Raw genomic sequence first — 22,268 nt, 5'->3', positions numbered from 1 at the left:
GCCACTGTGAAAAAAAATGATTTGATTTGTGTTGAGAGCACAGTTCACCTTTTTAGTAAAACGTACTTTCATAATATGGTATTATTTTTCCTTTGTTAACCCAATAGCTTTTAAAATAAAATATAGTATGGCATTTGTCATTTTAATTTGGAGAAGATAATTCACAAAAATATCCGAATTAAGGAAAGCTGTGAAGCAAATCTATGTTAGAGAAATTAAATGCTTTTGCAATTGGACGAAAGTAGCCCCTGTGACAACTTGCCCCTGTGACAACTAGCCCCGGACTCCCCTATACTGTATATTTAGATGACAGGGGCTGTTCAGTCTCATCCTGATTCAAATTGCTCCTCAATAATCTTGGTCATCTGATTGAACAGCTGGCAGATTTTAAAAGGTAAAAAGTATAAAAATATGAAATTTTATGTCCGCATGGTTGTATATGATCTGCCGAGCTGTGACATTGAGCTGCGTGTAAGGACGACAAACGCAATGAGAGAGAGAGTGAGAGAGAGAGAGAGAGAGAGAGAGAGAGAGAGAGAGAGAGAGAGAGAGAGAGCAGTACCGAGCGAGTCCTCCGGTGATCTCAGAGCGCTGCGTCTCTCCTCAACAATCAAAAACTGAGATTTGCTTAAAGAAAGAGATTTTCCAGCGCACTCATCCACACATCTCACTCGCTTCTGCTGAGGAGAAAAGAGGCGCGCGCTGAATGAACGCAGACCGTCTGCACGCGAATGACATTGTCCGCAGCGCTTCGCGGGGTTTCAGAGTCCAGTGTGAAGATGAATTGATGGTGTGTTTTCTGAGTGACAGAGGCGCAGATGAGCTTCAGCATGACTTGCCTCTGGATTTTAACTTTGGCCATCAGTGTTCACAGAGGTAAGACACGATTATCTTCACAAGGGACCAAATGACTCTGTGCAATTCAATTAAATTTAATGTGTCCGTCTCTCTTGCTCTGTCACATGCTCGCGCGCTGCTGAAGGTGTTTTAACTTTGTTACTATGGTAACGCTATAGGTTAAATAGCGCTTTGTTGTATGGTCTCGTGTCAAGGTTTTTAAATAGTGGATTTTATACGGTATCACCCACTGGTGACCTTCTGTGTGTGTAAAATTATTACAAATTTGAATGAGCAAAATTGTGTTTTTTTTTCAGAGAAATCTCAATTTTATAGACTCAGTAGCTATATTTCCTTTTTTTATGACTTATTAATGGTAGCTTGCAGGATCATGTTTGTAACACCTCCGATCCGTTGCCGTGCATCTCGCGCTACAGTATGTGCAGGGTCTCGTGCCTCCCGTCTTGCTCGCGTGCGCGTGACTGTGCAGTAGAAAACCGTGGGACGCATCACCGGTGACGGGATATTTGACTAGGAAGAAAACACGGCGTGTGCGCGAATTTCAGTGGCTATAGATGAGGTCCGCGGACGAACGTGACTGTAGTGTAAAGTGTAGCAGTGACTGTGAAGAAAAGTCAATGAGAATGAAAAGTTGGCTGGCCTTCGCTTTGCCGCCAAGAATGCATGAAAAAAAGAAAAAAAAATATATATAGATATAGATGTATAGATATGTATAGATATATATTAATTGGTTATATAGTTATATAAGTTATTTAGGTATCACTTTACAGTCCCATTAGTTAATGCATTATTAACTATCAGTGAGTAATACATTTGTTACATCTTTGTTAGGGTAATAAAAATACAACTTTTCATTGTTAGTTCAGTTTAGCTGAGGTCCATTAAATAATATTACCAGATACAAATTTTGGTTTTGATATTGTATTGGTAAATGTTAGAATTAGGTAAGATCAATACATTCGGTTACACTTTATTTTAAGGTGACGCAGTTACATTGTACTTAGTAATATTATGTACTTACTATAAGGTTACGGTAAGGGTTTGGTTTATGCATAATTAACTGTTATTACTATAGTAAGTACATAGTAAAGTATAACTACGTCACCTTAAAATAAAGTGTTACCTCAAATTCATCAGAACTATTTTTCACTAATAGTTCACATTCACTAATGAAGTTGATGTTAACAAATGAAACCTTATTGTAAAGTATTACCATTATTTATTATTGTTTAAAACTACTTTATTTTGTTATACATTAAATTGTTTTGCTAATGTTTATAGCATTAATTTAGTGTCGTTTGTTATCCTGTTGTCGTTGTGTGAGTAACACTGTGCTTTCTATGCATTTCATTATTTATCGCAGTTGATTGAGATGCCAATTTTGAGAGGCCTTCTATTTTTTTATTATCAGAAGAATAGAAGAACATGTATAATTTGAAGGGAAACTGCTATTAGACGCATATCATTGGGGACCCATGAGCTCCAAATGTAAAGACAGCAGATTCAACCTCAACAGAACATTAGAGATAATAACAAAGCCATTCTGTGCTTCTTCTTTCAACCGGTGTGTCTGTAAATATCTGTAGGTGTGTAGGTGAAGATCAGAGAGTGTGTTCTCTCAGATCTCATACTTGTTAGCAGATTTTCATGTGAAGATGGTGGTATAGAGAGAGACAGAGAGGTGATGAAAGAAAGAGATTGAGGGAGGTGAGACCTGTTTGCAGGAAGTGTCAGCAACTTTCTCTGATGGAGGGATTCGGGGAGAGATAGAGAGAGAGAGTGATGGATTGATTTCGAGTGAGCACCAAGTGACACAGACTTGTTGTGATGGAGGGATAGCATGATGGAGAGATAAGGAGACAGGCCCGACTCAATCTGTCAAGGGAAGGAATGCAAAGGGAGGGAAAGAAAAGACAGAGGGAGGACAGAAGAGGAAAATTATGTTATTTTTTAATTAGTCTGCAGTATTATCATTTAACATTCCTGGTGTGATCTCAAGAGCCCTTGTGTTATCGCGATCATGTGACCAGACTGTACAGAAGAAAAATGCTGACCTTTTTAGATCTTTGGCATTTTTTTGTTGGTTTTGATGTTCTTTCCGGTTTGCCTTATTGTCAAAACATTCAAGAAACAAGAGCAGAATGAATTCATAGCAATAAGTCGCTTGTGAATACATTTTTACATACACTGTCCCTTTAAATTAAATGCAATAAATTCCATAAGAATGATCAATGCTGGGTTTTCCGGCTTTCCATATAGACATAATGATTTTAATACTGTACAAACTGTATATTCTATCCCTTACCCCTAAGCCTACCCATCACAGAAAACTTTCCACATTTTCAGACAATTATCAATAATTAGGGACCAATAACTATGGCATAATCAGAGTTTATTTAGGCCTATTCATCATTTATATAAATTCATTTGAAAGAATTTAGCTTTAGTTTTTTACTTTTTTTATGAGCAGCTGTTGCATTCCAAGAAACCTCTAAATTCCTGTTCATCTACATAGTGAACTCCCTTCAGTTCATCAACACCAGCATTACTTTCATTCACAGATGATTCAAAAAGCATTATAGTTTTATAAATGCGCAATAACTTGCAATATTGTGCACATGCATGCACTGTAAAAAAAAAAAAGTTGAGAAAACGTCTCAGGTTACGTATGTAAGCCTGGTTCCCAGATAGGGAACGAGACGCTGCGTTTGAGACACGGTGGGAACGCTCTGCGGGATTACGTCGTGAAGCATGTGTAAAATCAGTCCAATGGAAGCCCGCTACGACATAGGTGACGTCATAGACCAGGAAACTATAAAGCAACCCTGAAATCAGACCGCGATAGCTTCTGAAAAACCTGAAGCAAGTCGATCAGGGCATGCAGGAAGTATGGCAGGCAAACACAGTGTCTCGTTCCCTATCAGGGAACCAGGGTTACATACGAAACCTGAGACGTTCCCTTTCAAGGGAACTCGAGCTGCGTTTGAGACGCGGTGGGAACCCCATACCCACTACGCCATAGTGACAAATGCCCGTTTTGTGTGAAGTCCTGCGCACACTAAGAAGCAAGCAACCTCGCCCCAGGAGTGGAGAGGTCAAGGTCATAATAACTGACAAATGTATGCGGAGAGGACCATCCTGCCGCATTACACACGTCAAGAAGGGAAACTCCCAAAATTAAGGCCATAGAGACCGCCATACTCCAAGTAGAATGGGCCCGCACAGCCATAGGTGAAGGCATTTACTCATAACCTGCTTAGATGCGGGGCATCCTCTATTGAGTGACCCAAAACAAACAAATAGTTGCTCAGATTTACAGGGCAGCTTTGTGAACGTAGGCATCTAAAGCCCGGACTGGACATAACAGGTTAAGCTGTTCCTGGTCAAGGGTATTAAAGGGTGGAGGATAAAAGGCCTGCAGCACTATTGGGCCCCCAACATACAGTGGGACCTTAGGAATATAACCCGGCCTGGGGTAGAGAAATGCCTTCACCATACCAGGTGCAAATTCCAGACATGAAGGATCAACCGACAGAGCATGTAAATCACCAATTCGCTTGATAGATGAGATAGCAAGGAGAAATAAAGTCTTTAGAGTGAGGAATTTTTCTGAAACCTCCTCAATGGGCTCGAAGGGAGCTAAAGCCAGACCCTCGAGTACAATGGCCAAGTCCCAAGCCGGTGCTCTAGACTGCAGTGCAGGTCTCAATCTCAATGTACCACGGAGAAAGCGAGTAATTAAAGGGGTTTCTCCCGATAGAAGTACCCCCCAGAGGGGTGTGGTAGGCAGATATAGCCACAACGTAAACCTTTAGGGTGGAAGGAGATAACCTGGCCGAGAAACGGTCTTGCAGAAAATCAAGAACTGAACCAACAGGGCAGTTAACAGGATCTAACTGACGTTCAACACACCAAGTGGTGAAAAGTTTCCATTTTAGCGCATACAGCCTTCTCGTAGAAGGAGCTCTGGATTGAAGAATGGTTTCTACAACATCGTTCGAAAGACCGGTTTCCCTGAGCCTGGCCCCCTCAGAGACCAGGCCCAATGTTTCCACAACTCCGGCCGAGGGTGAAATATCGTGCCCCCGGCCTGGGACAGGAGGTCCACCCTGACTGGGATCTCCAAGGGGGAGCCGTTCAGCAGAGACACCAAGTCCGAGAACCAAACTCGGGTCGGCAATAAGGGGCTACTAGTAGCAGACGAGCCCCTTCTCGGCGAACCCTCTGCAGAACCCCCGGAAGCATAGATATCGGGGGAAAGGCGTACAGGAGCAGCCTCGGCCACACCTGCACCATCGCATCCAGACCGAGAGGAGCTGGGTGCGTTAGAGAGAACCACATGGGACAATGGGTTGAATCCGATGATGCGAAAAGGTCTACCTGAGCACGACCGAACTCTTCCCACAGGAGCTCCACCACTTCGGTGTGAAGTCTCCACTCCCCGGGCCTCAGCCCCTGTCTCGACAGAATATCTGCTCCCACATTCTGACGTATATACCGCCTTGAGCTACAATAACTTCCCCAGGGCCCATAGGAGGATCTGATGGGCCAATTTGCAAAGATGACGCGACCTCAGACCCCCCTGATGGTTGATATAGGAGACCACTGAAGTGTTGTCTGTGCGGACCAACACATGATGGCCTCTCAGGTCTTGCAGGAAATATTTGAGTGCTCGAAATACCGCCATCAACTCCAAACGATTTATGTGCCAGGAACATTGATGGTGCTGCCAAAGACCTTGCGCCGAGCGGCCACTCATGACCGCCCCCCATCCCGTGAGGGAAGCATCTGTCGAAAGCGTGACGCGTTGACAAGGAGCCCCCAACACTGGGCCCTGGGCGAGGAACCAAGGTTTCTTCCACATGACCAAGGCACGTATGCATAGCCGCGTGACCTTGATCGTGCGGAACAGATTTCCCCTCGGAGAAAACCCCTTGGTCCTGAGCCAGCACTGCAGGGGTCTCATGTACAGAAGGCCAAAAGTAATAACGTTGGACGCAGCTGCCATGAGACCCAACAGTCTCTGAAACTGTTTCACAGAGGGTGACTGGCCTAGTCTCTGTGACAGAAGCTGGAGAAGGATGCAATAGCAAAAACGCTTTATTTGTATTGGTAAGTATATGAACAACACGGTAAGGCACACAACAAGGGAAACAACACAGCTGGTCAGAATGGTGGATCGGACAGACACCAGCGCAGATGGTGGGTGACCCAGGGACCTCGGTGGACAACCAGTGAAGAATCTCCAGTGAGGTGCTTCCAGTCCAGTGATGAATCTCCAGTGAAGTGCTCAGTCCCGTGATGAATCTCCAGTGAGGTACTCAGTAATCCGTGGAAGTGAAAGGGAAACTCGAAGAAACACGACAACGACACAAGGGAAATCCACAGGAGGAAGAACAGCTCAGGAACAGGAACACCAGTTACTGAACATATAAAGGAAAAAACTGATTGAAGCCAGCTGGCGCTGCTGATCATCGCTGATCAGTGACCGCGCCCACAATTAAAGCACACACACACAACAGCACGCAAGACGAGAGAGAGACAATGAATTCATACACCGTGACAGTACCCCCTCCTCTAAGAACGCCTCCTGGCGTTCCCAGACGGCCCTACCTGTCGATTGTAATCATCGATAAGGGAGTGATCCAGAATGTCTCTAGCAGGAACCCAACTTCTCTCCTCCGGACCGTAACCTTCCCAGTCCACCAGGTACTGAAATCTGCGTCCCCTCCGTCTCGAGTCCAGAATACGGTTAACCGAATAAGTTGGTTCCCCATCTACGAGACGCGGCTGGGGAGGAACCGGGACTGGCGGATTAATGCGTGCATGAAACACAGGTTTAATCTTAGACACATGGAAGGCGGGATGAATTCTCCTGTACGCAGGAGGAAGTTTGAGTCGGACTGCCACCGGACTAATGATCTTGGTGACAGGAAACGGGCCGATAAATTTGGGAGCAAGTTTATTAGATACGGATCGGAGAGGAATATTCTTAGTAGAAAGCCACACTTTTTGACCCACGATGTATACGGGAGGCTTCGACCGGTGGCGATCGGCCTTAGCCTTAGTGCGCGCCCCCACTTGGAGAAGAGTCTCACGGGCTCTCATCCAAGTGTGGCGGCACCTCTGGACGAAGGCGTGGGCGGAGGGGACCGCGACCTCGGATTCCGTACTGGCAAAAACTGGTGGCTGGTAACCTAAACTACATTCAAACGGAGTGAGGCCCGTGGATGACACTGGTAACGAATTGTGGGCGTACTCCACCATAGACAATTGTTGACACCAGGAGGAAGGATTCTTGGAAACCAAACATCGCAACACTCTCTCCAGATCTTGGTTGGCTCTCTCAGTTTGACCATTGCTTTGGGGATGGAACCCCGAAGAAAGACTGACAGTCGCTCCCAGTAACTTACAAAATTCTTGCCAAAATTTGGACACAAATTGGGGACCCCTGTCAGAAACCACGTCTATCGGAAGGCCATGTAAGCGAAAGACGTGATCAATGACAGTTACCGCTGTCTCCTTGGCAGAGGGTAATTTGGGCAAGGGAATAAAATGAGCCGCCTTCGAGAACCGGTCCACGACAGTCAAAACGACCGTCTTGCCCTGGGAGGGCGGGAGGGCGGTAATAAAATGTAGTGCGATGTGGGACCAGGGTCTCGAAGGGACAGACAGCGGTTGGAGTAACCCATCTGGGGGTCGATTGGAGGATTTACCAATGGCACAAACAGAGCAAGCCAAAACAAAACTGCGGATGTCACGAGCCATAAGTGGCCACCAGAATTGTTGCCTGACCAAATAACTGGTGCGATTAACTCCTGGATGACAAGCCACACTGGAACTATGCCCCCACTGAATAACGTTGGACCGACACTCCTCTGGCACAAACAACCGATTCGGTGGGCAATCAGGCGGAGGCGTTACCCCTTCTAAGGCCTTCATGACCTTCGACTCGACCTCCCATCTGAGAGTGGAGATCACTAATGTCTCAGGTAAAATACACTCGGGAGTAGACGGGCGTTCGGATTGGTCAAAAATACGAGATAAAGAATCGGGTTTGATGTTTTTGGAACCCGGGCGGTACGAGAGAGAAAAGTCAAAACGTCCGAAAAAAAGTGCCGACCGAGTCTGCCTAGAGTTGAGTCTTTTGGCGGTTCTGATATATTCCAGATTCTTATGATCAGTCCATACGATAAAAGGTACCCCTGAGCCTTCTAACCAGTGACGCCATTCTTCCAGCGCTTACTTGACTGCCAACAACTCTCTGTTACCAATGTCATAATTACGCTCGGCAGGTGATAAGCGATGGGATAAAAACGCGCAGGGGTGCATCCTGTCGTCTGTGGAAGAACGTTGGGAAAGAACTGCTCCTACCCCCACCTCTGACGCGTCGACCTCCACCACGAACTGACGTGAAGGATCAGGGGTAACGAGGATGGGAGCCGAAACAAAGCGGCTCTTAAGTTTGGCGAACACAGCCTCGGCTGTATCGGACCACCTGAACGTCGTTCTGGGGGAGGTCAAGGCAGTCAGAGGCGCGGCTAGTTGGCTGAAGTTGCGAATAAAACGCCGATAGAAATTGGCAAATCCCAGAAACCTCTGCAGGGCCTTACGGGAATCTGGACTAGGCCAATCAATCACAGCCTTAACCTTGTCAGGATCCATACGCATTCCCTCAGACGAGACGATGAACCCTAGGAAAGGAACAGACTGTGCATGAAAAACGCATTTCTCCGCCTTGACAAAAAGCCCATTCTCTAGTAACCTCTGAAGCACTCGTCTGACGTGCTGAACGTGTTCCTGGAGAGAAGATGAAAAAATCAATATGTCATCCAGGTAAACATATATGAATTGGTCGACCATATCTCTCAGCTCGTCATTGACGAGTGCTTGGAAGACCGCTGGGGAGTTGGACAGCCCGAACGGCATAACCAAATATTCAAAGTGCCCCCTAGGGGTATTAAACGCGGTCTTCCATTCATCACCCTTCCTTATGCGGACCAAATGATAAGCGTTACGTAAATCCAATTTTGTGAAGATGGATGCTCCCTGCAATCGCTCGAAGGCTGAAGACATCAACGGCAAAGGATAAGTATTCTTTACCGTGATGTTGTTCAGCCCTCGGTAATCAATACACGGTCGCAGAGACCCATCCTTCTTCCCCACAAAAAAGAACCCCGCCCCCGCTGGAGATGAAGAAGGGCGAATGAATCTGGATGCTAGAGAATCAGAAATATATTTCTCCATAGCCTCCCTCTCTGGAACAGAAAGCGAATATAATTTGCCCTTAGGCGGAGACTTACGAGGCTCTAAGTCTATAGCACAGTCATAGGGACGATGAGGAGGAAGAGAAGCAGCTCGAGACTTACTGAACACTTCTCTCAGGTCCTGGTACTCCTCGGGCACGTTAGACAAATTCACTGCCTCCTCCTGGAACACAGAAACAGGTACAGACGAACACGCAGATACGAGACAAGACTCATGACACTTATTACTCCATGAAGACACTGAATTGTGGCCCCAATCGACTCTGGGATTGTGCAAGGTGAGCCACGGATGACCAAGTACAACTGGTGCGAGTGGTGAGTCCATGAGGAGGAATTTTATAGTCTCAATGTGATTGCCGGATGTGATGAGAGTGATGGATTCAGTAATGTGAGAAATGTCGGGGAGGAGTTGGCCGTTGAGGGCATTAACGGAGATCTGGTGCTCAAGTGGAGAAATGGGAATAGAAAGTTTTTTAGCCAGTCCAAAATCCATAAAATTACCTTCCGCCCCAGAATCCAGTAATGCCTTGGTGTCGTGTGTGCAGGTTGCCCACCTTAGTCTTACCGGGAGGAGGGTAGATGATGATGGTGATGAGGTCTTCTCGGCGGAGATCCCACCCGATAGTAGCCTCAAAGTTACTACCGGGCTTGATCTTTTACTGGGCAGGCATGAATGAAATGGCCCGCCTTCCCACAGTATAGGCAAAGCCCCTGGGATCTCCGCCTCTCGCGCTCCTCCCGGGAAAGCCGAGCTCTACCCACCTGCATGGGCTCGGAATCGGGGATGGGGCTGACCGTGTCCCTGCTGCCGACCTGGGAATCCTCCGTGCTGCGATACTGATGATCCTGCTGAAACCGACCCATCCTGCTCAGCCGTGCATCGACTCTCAGCGCTAGCTCGATGAGTCCGTTCAATGTCTGAGGAAGGTCCAGCATGTAAATCTCCCTCTGGACACGGTCAGCCAACCCATGCAGGAAACGGTCCCACTGCGCCTCCTCGTTCCATCGGCACTCTGCGGCCAGGGTGCGGAACTGGATGGAATATTCCGACACCGAGCCATTACCCTGGCGGAGATCGGCGAGTAGTCTGGCCGCCTCCCTACCCGCCACCGCACGATCGAAAACCCTTCTCATTGCGTCGGAGAGTGCCTGGAACGAGGTGCAGCATGGATCTTGATTTTCCCACACCGCCGTTCCCCAAAGAGCCGCCTTGCCAGACAGTAAAGTTAGAACGAACGCCACTTTAGTTTGTTCTTGGGAGAACGTCAGCAGCTGTAATGAAAAATGCATTGAACATCGGGTCAAAAATGCTCTGCAAAACTCGGGTTCACCTGAGTATCCTTCAGGGGTAGGTAGGCGTGGCTCGCGTTGATGATGCCACTCTGGTGGTACGGGTTGAACGGGCGGTGTGGGTGGCGCAGTGGGAACTCTCAGATGTTGTAGTTGTTGGGTGAGCTCGGACACCTGCTTCACAAGCGCTTGGACCGCCCGACCTGTGTTGGCTATGCTCTCTTCCTGTTGGTCCATTCGCGTGATGCTTCTCGAAGCAAACTCATCCCAACTTCTTGCGCCTGCTGCATCCATAATGGGTCAGATTGTTCTGTGACAGAAGCTGGAGAAGGATGCAATAGCAAAAACGCTTTATTTGTATTGGTAAGTATATGAACAACACGGTAAGGCACACAACAAGGGAAACAACACAGCTGGTCAGAATGGTGGATCGGACGGACACCAGCGCAGATGGTGGGTGACACAGGGACCTCGGTGGACAACCAGTGAAGAATCTCCAGTGAGGTGCTTCCAGTCCAGTGATGAATCTCCAGTGAAGTGCTCAGTCCCGTGATGAATCTCCAGTGAGGTACTCAGTAATCCGTGGAAGTGCAAGGGAAACTCGAAGAAACACGACGACGACACAAGGGAAATCCACAGGAGGAAGAACAGCTCAGGAACAGGAACACACCGGGAAGAACAACGATCTGACAACATAAGACACCAGTTACTGAACATATAAAGGAAAAAACTGATTGAAGCCAGCTGGCGCTGCTGATCATCGCTGATCAGTGACCGCGCCCACAATTAACGCACACACACACAACAGCACGTAAGACGAGAGAGAGACAATGAATTCATACACCGTGACAGTCTCACATTCTTTGCGGCTGTGAGAATCGCATTGTGGTCGAATCCCAAATTACACCTAGAAAAGTTGTCCTCTGAGCAGGAAGGAGGACACTCTTTATGGTGTTAAGCCGCAACCCCAAACTCTTTATGTGGGACAGAACAGCATCTTGATGCTGAACTGCCACCTGCTCTGACTGAGCTAAAATCAACCAATCGTCGATGTAATTTAATACACGGATGCCCTGGAGTCTCAACGGAGCCAGAGCTGCATTCACGCATTTTGTAAAAGTGCGTGGAGATAAACCTAGGCCAAATGGAAGAACCCGATATTGGTATGCTTCACCCCCGAAGCGAACCTCAGGAACCTCCTGTGATGAGGATGGATAGATACATGGAAGTACACGTCCTTCAAGTCTATTGTGACAAACCAGTCCTCGGACTGAATCTGTGATACAATCTGTTTGAGTGTAAGCATTCTGAACTTGAGTTTCTGAACTCTGCTGTTTAACTGGCGCAGATCTAGAATAGGACGCAACCCTCCATCCTTCTTTGGAACAATGAAGTAACGGCTGTAAAACCCTGACTCTCTGCTGGGAGGAGAAACCCTTTCTATAGCTCCTTTTCGAAGACGTGTCAGTACTTCTTGCTCCATAACCAGAGCCTGCTGTGAGTCCACCACCGTGGGGAGGACCTCTTGAAATCTGGGCGGACGAGAACTGAACTGAATTCTGTAACCCTTTTCTATTATGTGCAGGACCCATAGAGAAATATTTGGCAGAAGTTTCCACGCTGCCAGAAATTCCGATAAGGGAACCAGTCTCTCGAGACTGGCCTCTGGATTTGATTGAACAATCATTTCGGCGCCCTGAAGCGGCGAACCGGCAGGGAACAACCGAACTGACCATTCTACAACCCTTCTCAGAGGATTGCACGGGGACGCTGACACCTCGGCGCCCTGAAGCGGCGAACCGGCAGGGAACAACCGAAGTGGCAACGCTGCGGCTCTCCTCTGAGAATCGCCCCCCGGAGGGTGCCAAGGAGGGACGATTCCTCGGAATCGTTACTCCCTGGAGGGGACCACCCTCAGAAGCCTGATAGCCTTGGCGTCAGGACTTCTTCTTAGACCAAGCTCTCCTAGAGATAACAGTCCTCAGATCTTGTCTACCCCTAACAGGCTTGGGCTGCGACCGCCACTCAGGAACCATAGGTTGAGGAGGTGCCCGAGCGGCGACGCTCTGTTTTTGCTGAACTCTGTGAGTGGAGCTCGTAGACGGACGAGGCTGCTCAGACTTTATACCACTAGCAGCCTCGGAGACACTAGACCGGCGAGGAAGAAACCTCTGAAACGCAGCCGCTTGTTTCTTATTTTCTTGAAACCTATCGACGACACAATTTATAGCATCGCCGAACAGACTTGTAGGTGACAGCGGTGCGTCCAGAAGAACAGATCTATCTTTATCCTTTATTTCAGATAAATTTAACCATAAATGGCGTTCCGTGGCCACCAAGGCTGCCATAGAGCGGCCCACAGACTTGGCCGTCTCCTTGGTGGCCCGGAGAGATAAATCAGCACTAACTTCCTCACAATCGTCTATGTCCCTCAGCAGGTCAGTCTGGTACGCTTGGAGAATCGACATAGTGTGCAAACATGCCGCGGCCTGACCTGCTGCCGAATACACTTTACCCACCAACAAAGATGTATTTTTTAAAGGTTTGTGGGTAACGTCGGGGCTTTCAGAGGAGAAGATGACTCGGGGGAAAGATAACTCGCTAGTGTGTCTTCCGCGCGAGGCATAGATAAATAACCAAAGTGCTCAATACCTTGAACTTTGCTATAATTACTGGTCTGAGGGTTATGTACTCTGAAAGATGCCGGTTTGATCCACGATCTCGACACCTCAGTGTGGAGATCGCGAAAGAGCCGGAGTTCCCGACCAGGAGGTCGTGATCTAGATGGTAGAAAACGCTCATCTAACAGACTTTTTCTAGATACCACATCAACATCATCGGCTGGCCAGTCAATATTTAATTTAGCTACAGCACGAGATAAAACCTCCATAAGCTCCTCATCAGCAGGGGTATGAGCTGGCGAACACTCAAAATCCCCCATACTCGCGACATCCAGATCCTCAGAACTGGATAGCCGCAATATTGGTGCCCCAGCCCGGGAAGGAGAAGCCGCAGAGCGGGCTCCTTCCTGGGCAGAGACACCGGATCCAGCAGGTAAGGGCTGAGAAAGGGCCGGGCCCGTCTCAAGCCCCGCTACTAGATCCATCTGCGAACCCCAAGCTGCCTCAGCAGCAGCGGGACCCGCACCCCGGGGAACGCGAACCTAACCGTCCTCCTCAAAGAACGATCGGCAGGAGCGGAGCGTCTTTATAGATAGACTCATACAATGCTCACAATCAGCCCCCTCGAGGACTGGGCATGCTCCACTCCCAAACAAGCAACACAAAGCTGATGCGTGTCCCCACCCGTGATATAGCGAGGGCAGGGAACAACACACCGTCTATAATCTTGCTTGCTCGCCATTTTATATGATAGAAATATGACTATATATTGGGCTTGACAGACAACAATAAATAGACAAGGACAGATATACAGAGAGCGTTTGCTGAAGTTACAGAAGCTATCGCGGTCTGATTTCAGGGTTGCTTTATAGTTTCCTGGTCTATGACGTCACCTATGTCGTAGCGGGCTTCCATTGGACTGATTTTACACGTGCTTCACGACGTAATCACGCAGAGCGTTCCCACCGCGTCTCAAACGCAGCTCGAGTTCCCTTGAAAAGGAACTTAAATGTTTAAGGCAACCAGCTGCAGGACATTTTTGAGTTTTCTAACCTTAGGGTCTTTAGTTGTACAAACTTTTTCATGTTAAATAGTTGAATAAACTTTAAAAACAGAACATGTCAAACAAAATGTAAGTTGGATTTTTTACAGTGTGTGTGCATGTACAGTATGTGTTTGTGGAAGTGAGAGGTTTACGTATTTGATTATCAAAATTAGAACTGATAGAATTCTGTCACTCAGCTCCATCATAAAGAGAGAGAACAGATGAGATACAAAGTTAAAAGTCAGAGGAGCCTGATCATGACAGCGATTCAGAGGTGATCAAGATACAGAAAGATAAAGACTGCATCGTTTTCTTCCAAACATTTATTTTGCCTGTATGTCACAACATGAGGTAGGCCTAAATGTAAAGGTAAATTAGGTAAACTGGCAATTCTGTGTGCAAAATGACTTTGAGGGATTGTCTATTGTTGAGTGTACTGGAATTTGCTGTTACTAGTGCAACAGTCGAGTTCTGAAAGTAAAAAAGCTATTGATTTTCTCCATAGTGAAATTGATTTTTAACGATAACTTATAAACCTTTGAAAGTCCCTGTAAAGGCAATTCTAAAAAAAAATTCTAAACACATTATAATTGTTAGAAATGTATTGCTAAAACATGCTACAAAGACTCCAGAATCCCTCCCGGATCCCCCAGCCCCCCCTCAATTCGATATATCCCCCCTCGGATATTTTTATTTTAGTAAAAATAATAATGGCAAATCTGATTAAATGTATGCAATAAATATGGTAAATTTCGTGAATTAATTATTTACAATAATTGATGTTAAATTTGTTTTAGAGGCTTTGCCATGTCTCTTTAAAATGTAAACGGCCCGCCCCACATCTAAAGAGCGCTGTGCGCAAGACGTCGTTTGCAAAACTGATTGATTGGCGCCGCTAAAGCTAATTTTAGCAATTCAGCTTTGATCACAGGAATAAATTACACTTTACTATATATTCACATAGAAAACATTAACAATATTTCACAATATTACTGTTTTTTTTAATCAAATCAATGCAACTTTGAGCAGAAGAGACTAGGCTACTTAAAAACATAAAAATCTTATCGATCTCAACTTTTGAACGGTAGTGTATATTTCATTTTATTATGTATATTTATTTTTAAAAAATTGAAACCAAACCATGGCATTATCTAGTGTGCAGGTAAAGAGGGCCTCCACTTGCTTTTACTGGTCTTCAAGTGCTTTATATGTAATACCCTGGTATATTTGCCATAGTTGACCTTTTCGATCTGCTGCTTTGTCACTCTCTAAATCCAGTATTACTTTAGTAAGTAATTTAAAAGAAGAATAGTAGTTTATCCCTCTTTGTTAAATAACATTGGACTGAAAATGTGTGTATGTATATATATATATATATATATATATATATATATATATATATATATATATATTTCTTTATCAACAGTTTTTAATAAATAGTAGGCTATATGCATATTATGATCAAATATATTGTATATTATGTATAAATTGTATATTGCGAGACTATTTAACCAACTAAACAACCCCCCGCCCAAAACAATTTTTTATGCTGAATTTCTTTTATGGTGGGGACCCCCCATGACTTGATTCAATTCGAGCACTGGTACAAAACAGATCGGTGTCCTTGTTTAATTTTCCGAAAAACGATCACATCAAGAAGAGGGGGATTAATTTTGTGAAGAGCCACCTTGATGGAGATCTGAGGATCACAGCCAAAACCCGCCTCTGTAGTAATCATTTTACACGGGATAGTTATATAAACTTTCGTCGGAGACAACTGGGATTCACTGATAATCCGCTGTTACTGGTGAATGGGGACGAACCGACTATCTCCCGCCTCGGCCTTCATCCTCCCGTCGCGCCGACAACTGGTGCCATCATCGTTGGTGCGTGCCCACCAATGGGTGTAAGTTGCCTTTTATGTCATAATTATATAGGTAGTCCACAGTAACTCGACGGCAGCTTTCCCGCGTTTCATTTTGTCAAGATTTTGATAGCTTATTTTATGTAAGTTACTTGCCGGCTTTTTTATCATTCAAATTTCGCTGGGTGGCTAATAACACATTTTCTGTGGTGTGACAAACTCATACTTAATTTTGACTTTACAGGGACTTTAAAGACAGCCTTAGCCTACTGTGAGCTACGAAGTTGTTAATTGATAGTATTTGCTTCTATTGAAGCCATAGCCCGCATTATTTGAACTTAGTTTTAAAATAATCGTGTTTAACAGCTGAATTTGTGGTGAAAAACTACATTACCCATGATGCTGTACAGAAAATTCTACCAGACTAGCAAAATGCCCAAAAGATCTCCTTAGCTCCGCCCACTCCCATGAAGCACTGCAAATAATGCAATCAAGCTCTCAAAATACTTATTTGAATATATATATATATATATATATATTGTTTGTTTGCAGTGCTTCATGGGATTGTAGTACTTTTAAATCGAAATTTGTGATTGAAAACAAAAATGTTGTGATTCACCTCGTAGCTGATTGGCTTGGTTCAGGTCAGGGCTTATAACGCGTTCACAAACACTTTTTTTTATATCACTGGGGAAAATTAATGGAAAAAATACTTAAGGAAACAACGGCACTAAAAAATGGATGGGTAAGTGTTACCATTGTGGAAATTTAATTTAAAAAAATGAATAAATGAGGAGTGGAAATGTATAGAACACTAATACCTTTTAATATGAAAATTTCTTCAAAACCGTATGCTTATACACGTGATCTGATTAGCAAAAACGCATCTAATACCAGGTGGAAACAGCAGGACCAATGTTACCTTGCTCTTGTATAAACTGTGCGATTTGTGTTGAGACATAAATGTTTAATGTGATGTAAATTTTTAAAGAATATGAAAAAGGTTAATTAACATTTACTGAAGAAGTTTTGTGAAAATTATCTAGTCAGACTGACTACTGGTTATTTCAGTCATAACTTTCTACATTTTTTTCATTTATGCACCAGTGGCATTCCAGTGTGTGAATGTTTCCCAGCAATTTTTAATAAAGCCATAGATGAACATTTATTTTAGATGACACTTACACCAATGTGAGACAGTAAGAGAAACATTGATGCATTGCAGTTGATATTTTTAGCTTTGCAAGTCTGTTTAATTACTTGCGAAACTAGTGAGCATTACATTTAGTTGGCAGGTGGACCAAGCAGTGTTTTCTTATAACAACTACAGTGATGGAATGTCGTCTCCAAATGCCTGAAATGCTATTTATAAAGAGCTGATTGCTTTGCATAGTATATTATTATTAATGTGCACCATAGTTGTTTTTATATAGTCATTTGTGCATGGACGGGTATATACGTATATGTGTCTAATACAAGACCAGACAGGCGTTCATTTTAGTGCAGAGATGATCATCAGGAAACATCTCATTTAAATGCTTGTGTAGAAGAAATTTCAGTCCCAGATCTGTCTGGGCTGGAGATCTCTCCAGTGGGTTACTGGTAGGCAGCAGTAATTTTGTTAGATGAATAACTGGGGCACAGGTGTGAAGACATACGTGCACGTTTGGACAAGAATGAGATTTTGTGGATACAGGAGGAGACTGTGAATACAGGTGTACATGCATACATGCTCAAAGGCACACATGGGAACACATTTGTCCAGCTATTTTTAAACTGTAACCATGTGGACATCTAGTAGTGGTATTATTCTAAGGGGTTTTGTGATACACAATGATAGCTTCAAAGAATTATATTTATAAAGACCAGAGCGAGTTGTCACAAGTAACTATAAGGTTTTGTGTCAAACACCTTAAAGCTTGTCTGTTGCTGTTTTACAATTTCAAGGGATAGTTAAAGGGATATTTCACCCACACGTCAATGATTAATATTTTGTAAATTAAGTTGAAAATCATGTGAACACGCATGTGTCGTGGTGCTGCCGTTCATTAAAAAGACCTTCATTTGTGTTCCAAAGATGAACGAAAGTCTTACGGGTTTGGAACTAAATGAGGGTGAGTAATGACAGATTTTTCATTTTTAGGTGAACTAACCCTTGAAAAAACTAACTCTTGACTTGAAATAAAATGCGCATTAGCTGAAAAATAAAAACTTATTTATTATAACTTATTTTATTTAGATTTATTTAGGGTTTTTTATTTTAATTTCACTTGATGTACTAAAATAAATATTGATACAAAACAATGGCTAATAAAAAATAAAAATAAAAACTGAAATAAAAATAAAAAAAACAGAAAATGAAAACTAATTCATTATTTTTAAAAATTAATAATAGAATAGAATAGAATACAACTATATAATATTGTGACAATACTAAAATAAGAGTGGTATAATTTCGGTAGTACAAAATAATGTGTAATACAGTATATTGATCAATTTTGATATTCTATACATGCAGTTTCATGAATATATATATATATATATATATATATATATATATATATATATATTTTTATTCATAATTGTTTAACGGCTTACATTATTGCTGTAAGGCCATTGGGTACATACAAATATATATTTGGTGGCTTTTTAAACTAATATTTTCATATTTATTTTTAAGTTAGTGTCACTAACTAATAGGTTCCCATTGTGACAACAGGGGTCACAAAAGGTAAATGTGTTTATTTATTTTTCTATGAGATTTAAAACCAAATTTATTGAAGAAATATTCACTGGAGTAAAAAGAGTGTGAGCTTGCCCCGGTTTCCCTTATATAAAAAATTACCTCAATAAAACTAAAAGATACTGTAGCTGAGTTTGATTTTGAAAGCATGTGCTCTCAGTGTGTGCCTTCATGATCCAGAATCCCAACTCTGGCCTCTAAATCCTGGGACACACCAACACCAAGCCGATGTCAAAGAACTAGCGGCAACGAAAGCAGAGTGTTGCCTCGCGTTGCCTGCGTCTAGGCAAAAAAGCGGTGCTTGAACACACCAAAGGGACAACAGGCAGCTGTCAACTAGCATGTGCGTTCTGTGCCAGCGTGTAGGTAAGTATCTGTCTATATCAGCAGTATAGTCTGTTTTCGTCATTCAAAAAGGGAAACTGAAACTAGGACTGCAGATATAAAAACAATGCAGCGCTTGCTTATTATTTAAATCAATCACACTGATCCAGTCGGCTCATATTATTATGAAAATATTAGATAGGCTCAGGTAAGATGATGTAAAATTATAACAGCCTGCTGTCTGTGCCGTCCTGACTTCTTTGCTCGCTTTCTTCAATTTCGCTTTTATTCTCGGGCACTGACTTGTTCGCTAAGGTTGAACAGCCAATCAGAGTTCTCTCTCTCACTAAAGGCCCTACGCCGATTCAACATGCTAAATCGGTCCCAAATACCCAGCCCGATCTCACGGCAATTCGTACGAATTTTACGAAGTGGCTAATTCGTACTAATTCATACGACCTCACTCGTACGAATTAGTACGATTTTTGCTAAATCGTACATATTTTACGAGTTGGCCAATTTGTATGAATTTGTATGAATGACCTACCCCTGACCCCGCCCCTAAACCTACCCATCACGTAGGTTCAGACAAATGGACAATTAGACAATTAGACCTTTTTTAATCACTCGTACAAATTGGTCGTGAGATAGCGTTGAAAAAACCATGATGGGCCAAAAACTAAGCCGACCGACGATCAAAAATGGCCCGACCTTGCCCGACCGTCAGTTTGGTGTGTCTCGGCCTTAACACCTAATTGGTCTTAATTGATATTATAGATGTGCATGAACTTAACTGAATGAGAATGGAAACAATGTTTGTGCTAGATCTGAGAGAGATGGACTAAGTATTCATTGGTTTCTATGAATATTCTTTGTATTATTTTGTCTATGGTGTGCTCTATGTAATATATTGATGATGTCATTACTGATGCATTGTTGTTAGAATATATATCCAAGAGCACTGCAGTTATCAGGGAGAGCGGGAGGCATGAAGGGGGAATTTTTTTTTTACGCTGTCTTTTTTAAGTAAATCTGTTACTATAGCAACCCTAGAAGCAGAGGCAGATAGGGAGGGATAAGGGGTGAACTGGGGGAGTGTGAGAGACCTAGTAACCATAGCAACTCACAAAGGGAATGGCAGAAACTTACAGAAATATATGAGATGTTATAGGTTGGGAGGGAGAGGAAGAGAAAAAAGAGAGCAAACGAGGTGAGAACGATCTCAGGGAGGGACAAGAGCTAAATGGACGGAACAAAGTACCTCAGCCAATCAGGGACTCACCCTCGTCACCATTGCCCAATCAGGGAGCCGCTGGAACACAAAGCACCTTTCATGCACAAGACTGCGGACCGTAGTAAAACATGACACACGGAGAATGAATGTACATAGGATTTTGCAGAAACAGCAATGCTCACCAAAAATGAATGAAGTAGTAATACAGAAGCGGTGTAAATGTGCTCCCTTCACATGCACATGTTTCAACATAATAAAAAATTCAATTATTAGACATAAGGCAATAAGGGAAGAAATATATGAAATATATTTTGATGCTCAGGTAAAACTTATATTTACATAAGAATTTCACAGCAGGTGAGTGTTTATAAAACAGCATTTTTTTTCTTCCAGTAAGTTTACTGCTCGCCTTAAGGGGATCTTCGACATGGTTTCATGCATTTGGCATTTGCCATTGCAATGTTTAAATGGATCCTGGCAATCCAGTTCTACATGAAATAGCAAGCCAATATATATGTGCTTCCTTTGTTCTAGTTCTGCTCATTGTTCTTTTAAATGTATGATACTGCTGAAGTTTACAATCTCCCCCAGTGGAACCATGTTGAGACCTTTGTAAAACGACATTTTTAAATCGTTATCATCATCATTATGAGTACCATAATGAAATGAATGGGAAAAAAAAATCCAAAACAACCTAAGACTCTAAGTATTCTGATGAGCCAAATTTTAATAGAAATAGGATTTTTTTTAGCAGTAGCATCGTTCTTTATTTTCCCTAATTCAGTTTTATACTGTTATCTAGAGCTGCACAATTAAACATAAAAATTTGCGATCTCGATTCAAATACCCATGTAATCTCATTCCTACATGACAACTGTGTCTATTAAACCTTCGTAAAATCACACCGCCATAGAGATTATCACAGTTATCATGTATAGAAACAGCTTTTCAACCACACACAATATAGTTATTTCTGTGTTACAAATATTCATATTATCACAGTAGTACTGGGATAAAAGTTTACAGTTTGGATATGAACACGGTCTATGGAAGCGATCAAAACAAACATGACGCTTTAAATAACTTTAGTATAGATTACATCGTTACACCAGTTGGCGACAAGTGATTGTTAAAAAATGGATTTTTCATTGAATCATTCATTCAAGAGATTTGTTCAAAAAACACTGATTCATCCAGTAATTAAATGAGTGAGTCGTTGAATCATTCATTTAAATCAATAAAAAAAACATTTAAACCATAGCAAATCAAATTAAACATTTTAAATAGACAGTGGCAATTAACGTTTTGTCAGAACCTCTAGTAAATTATGTTATTTTATTCAGTTGTCTGTTCAGAATCGTGGGAGAATCGTGATCTCTGTTTGAAAGAAAAAACAGATTCTCACTTTATCCAGAATCGTGCGGCTCTACTGTTCTCTAAATTATTATTATTATTATTATTAATTTTTTTTTTATCTAGCTGCTAAGTGACCTTTACGTGTGACATTGGCATTCCAGAGTCTGAAAAAAGATCCTTTGTATTAAACCTTTCACACAATGCTTGATGTATAAAGCTGATGCATAAATACTTTAAATTTCATTACTCAATCTGAGCTGAATGAGTTCTCAAGAATACAGAGGTTTGCTTGAATAAGTTCAATATTCGTTTACATATTTATAATATAAAGGAGTTTTCTTCTAATTGTGTAACTGTGTGATAAACAATGTTTTATTATGTTTATTCCCAAATTATTTCATTCATTATATCCAATTGGCATTTGCTTTTGCTTCTAGAAGACAGTCTATTGGTTAGTTAGTCATCTAAAGTGATTTGCAGAAAATGTATTGCAGGGACAGTTCCTCCTACTTGGGGTTAAGTTTGTATCTCAAGGGCAGAATAGATAGAGCAGGATTAATCACTGCAATCGTGTCTCAGTGTTTGGGTCATCTCTATTTGTAACTGAACTTGCAACCTTTAGGGCAGAGGTCCAGATCTATTGGCATTAGGCCGAAGGATTCCCAG

The 22,268-nt window shown here is 43.0% G+C and overlaps 1 protein-coding gene across 4 annotated transcripts in view; it reads left to right on the top strand.

The window, feature by feature from the left end:
* The first annotated feature begins 503 nt into the window (after positions 1 to 503).
* kirrel1b (kirre like nephrin family adhesion molecule 1b) overlaps positions 504 to 22,268 on the top strand; it is a 54,489-nt gene continuing 32,724 nt past the window's right edge. The window contains exon 1 of one of the 4 annotated variants that reach the window (XM_077222379.1): positions 504 to 876. In XM_077222379.1, the coding sequence (XP_077078494.1) occupies positions 819 to 876 (58 nt within the window). In that variant the 5' untranslated portion in view covers positions 504 to 818. The remainder of the gene's footprint in view (positions 877 to 22,268) is intronic. The other 3 variants (XM_077222383.1, XM_077222382.1, XM_077222381.1) reach the window with 3 other exon arrangements.

This window comes from Siphateles boraxobius, unplaced genomic scaffold (assembly GCF_051911475.1).
Source record: "Siphateles boraxobius isolate OS27281-9 unplaced genomic scaffold, OSU_SipBor_1 86, whole genome shotgun sequence".
NCBI classification, from domain to species: Eukaryota; Metazoa; Chordata; class Actinopteri; order Cypriniformes; family Leuciscidae; genus Siphateles; species Siphateles boraxobius.
The sequence above is the reverse complement of the archived record's forward strand: the minus strand, read 5'-3'. Positions and strand labels throughout refer to the sequence as shown.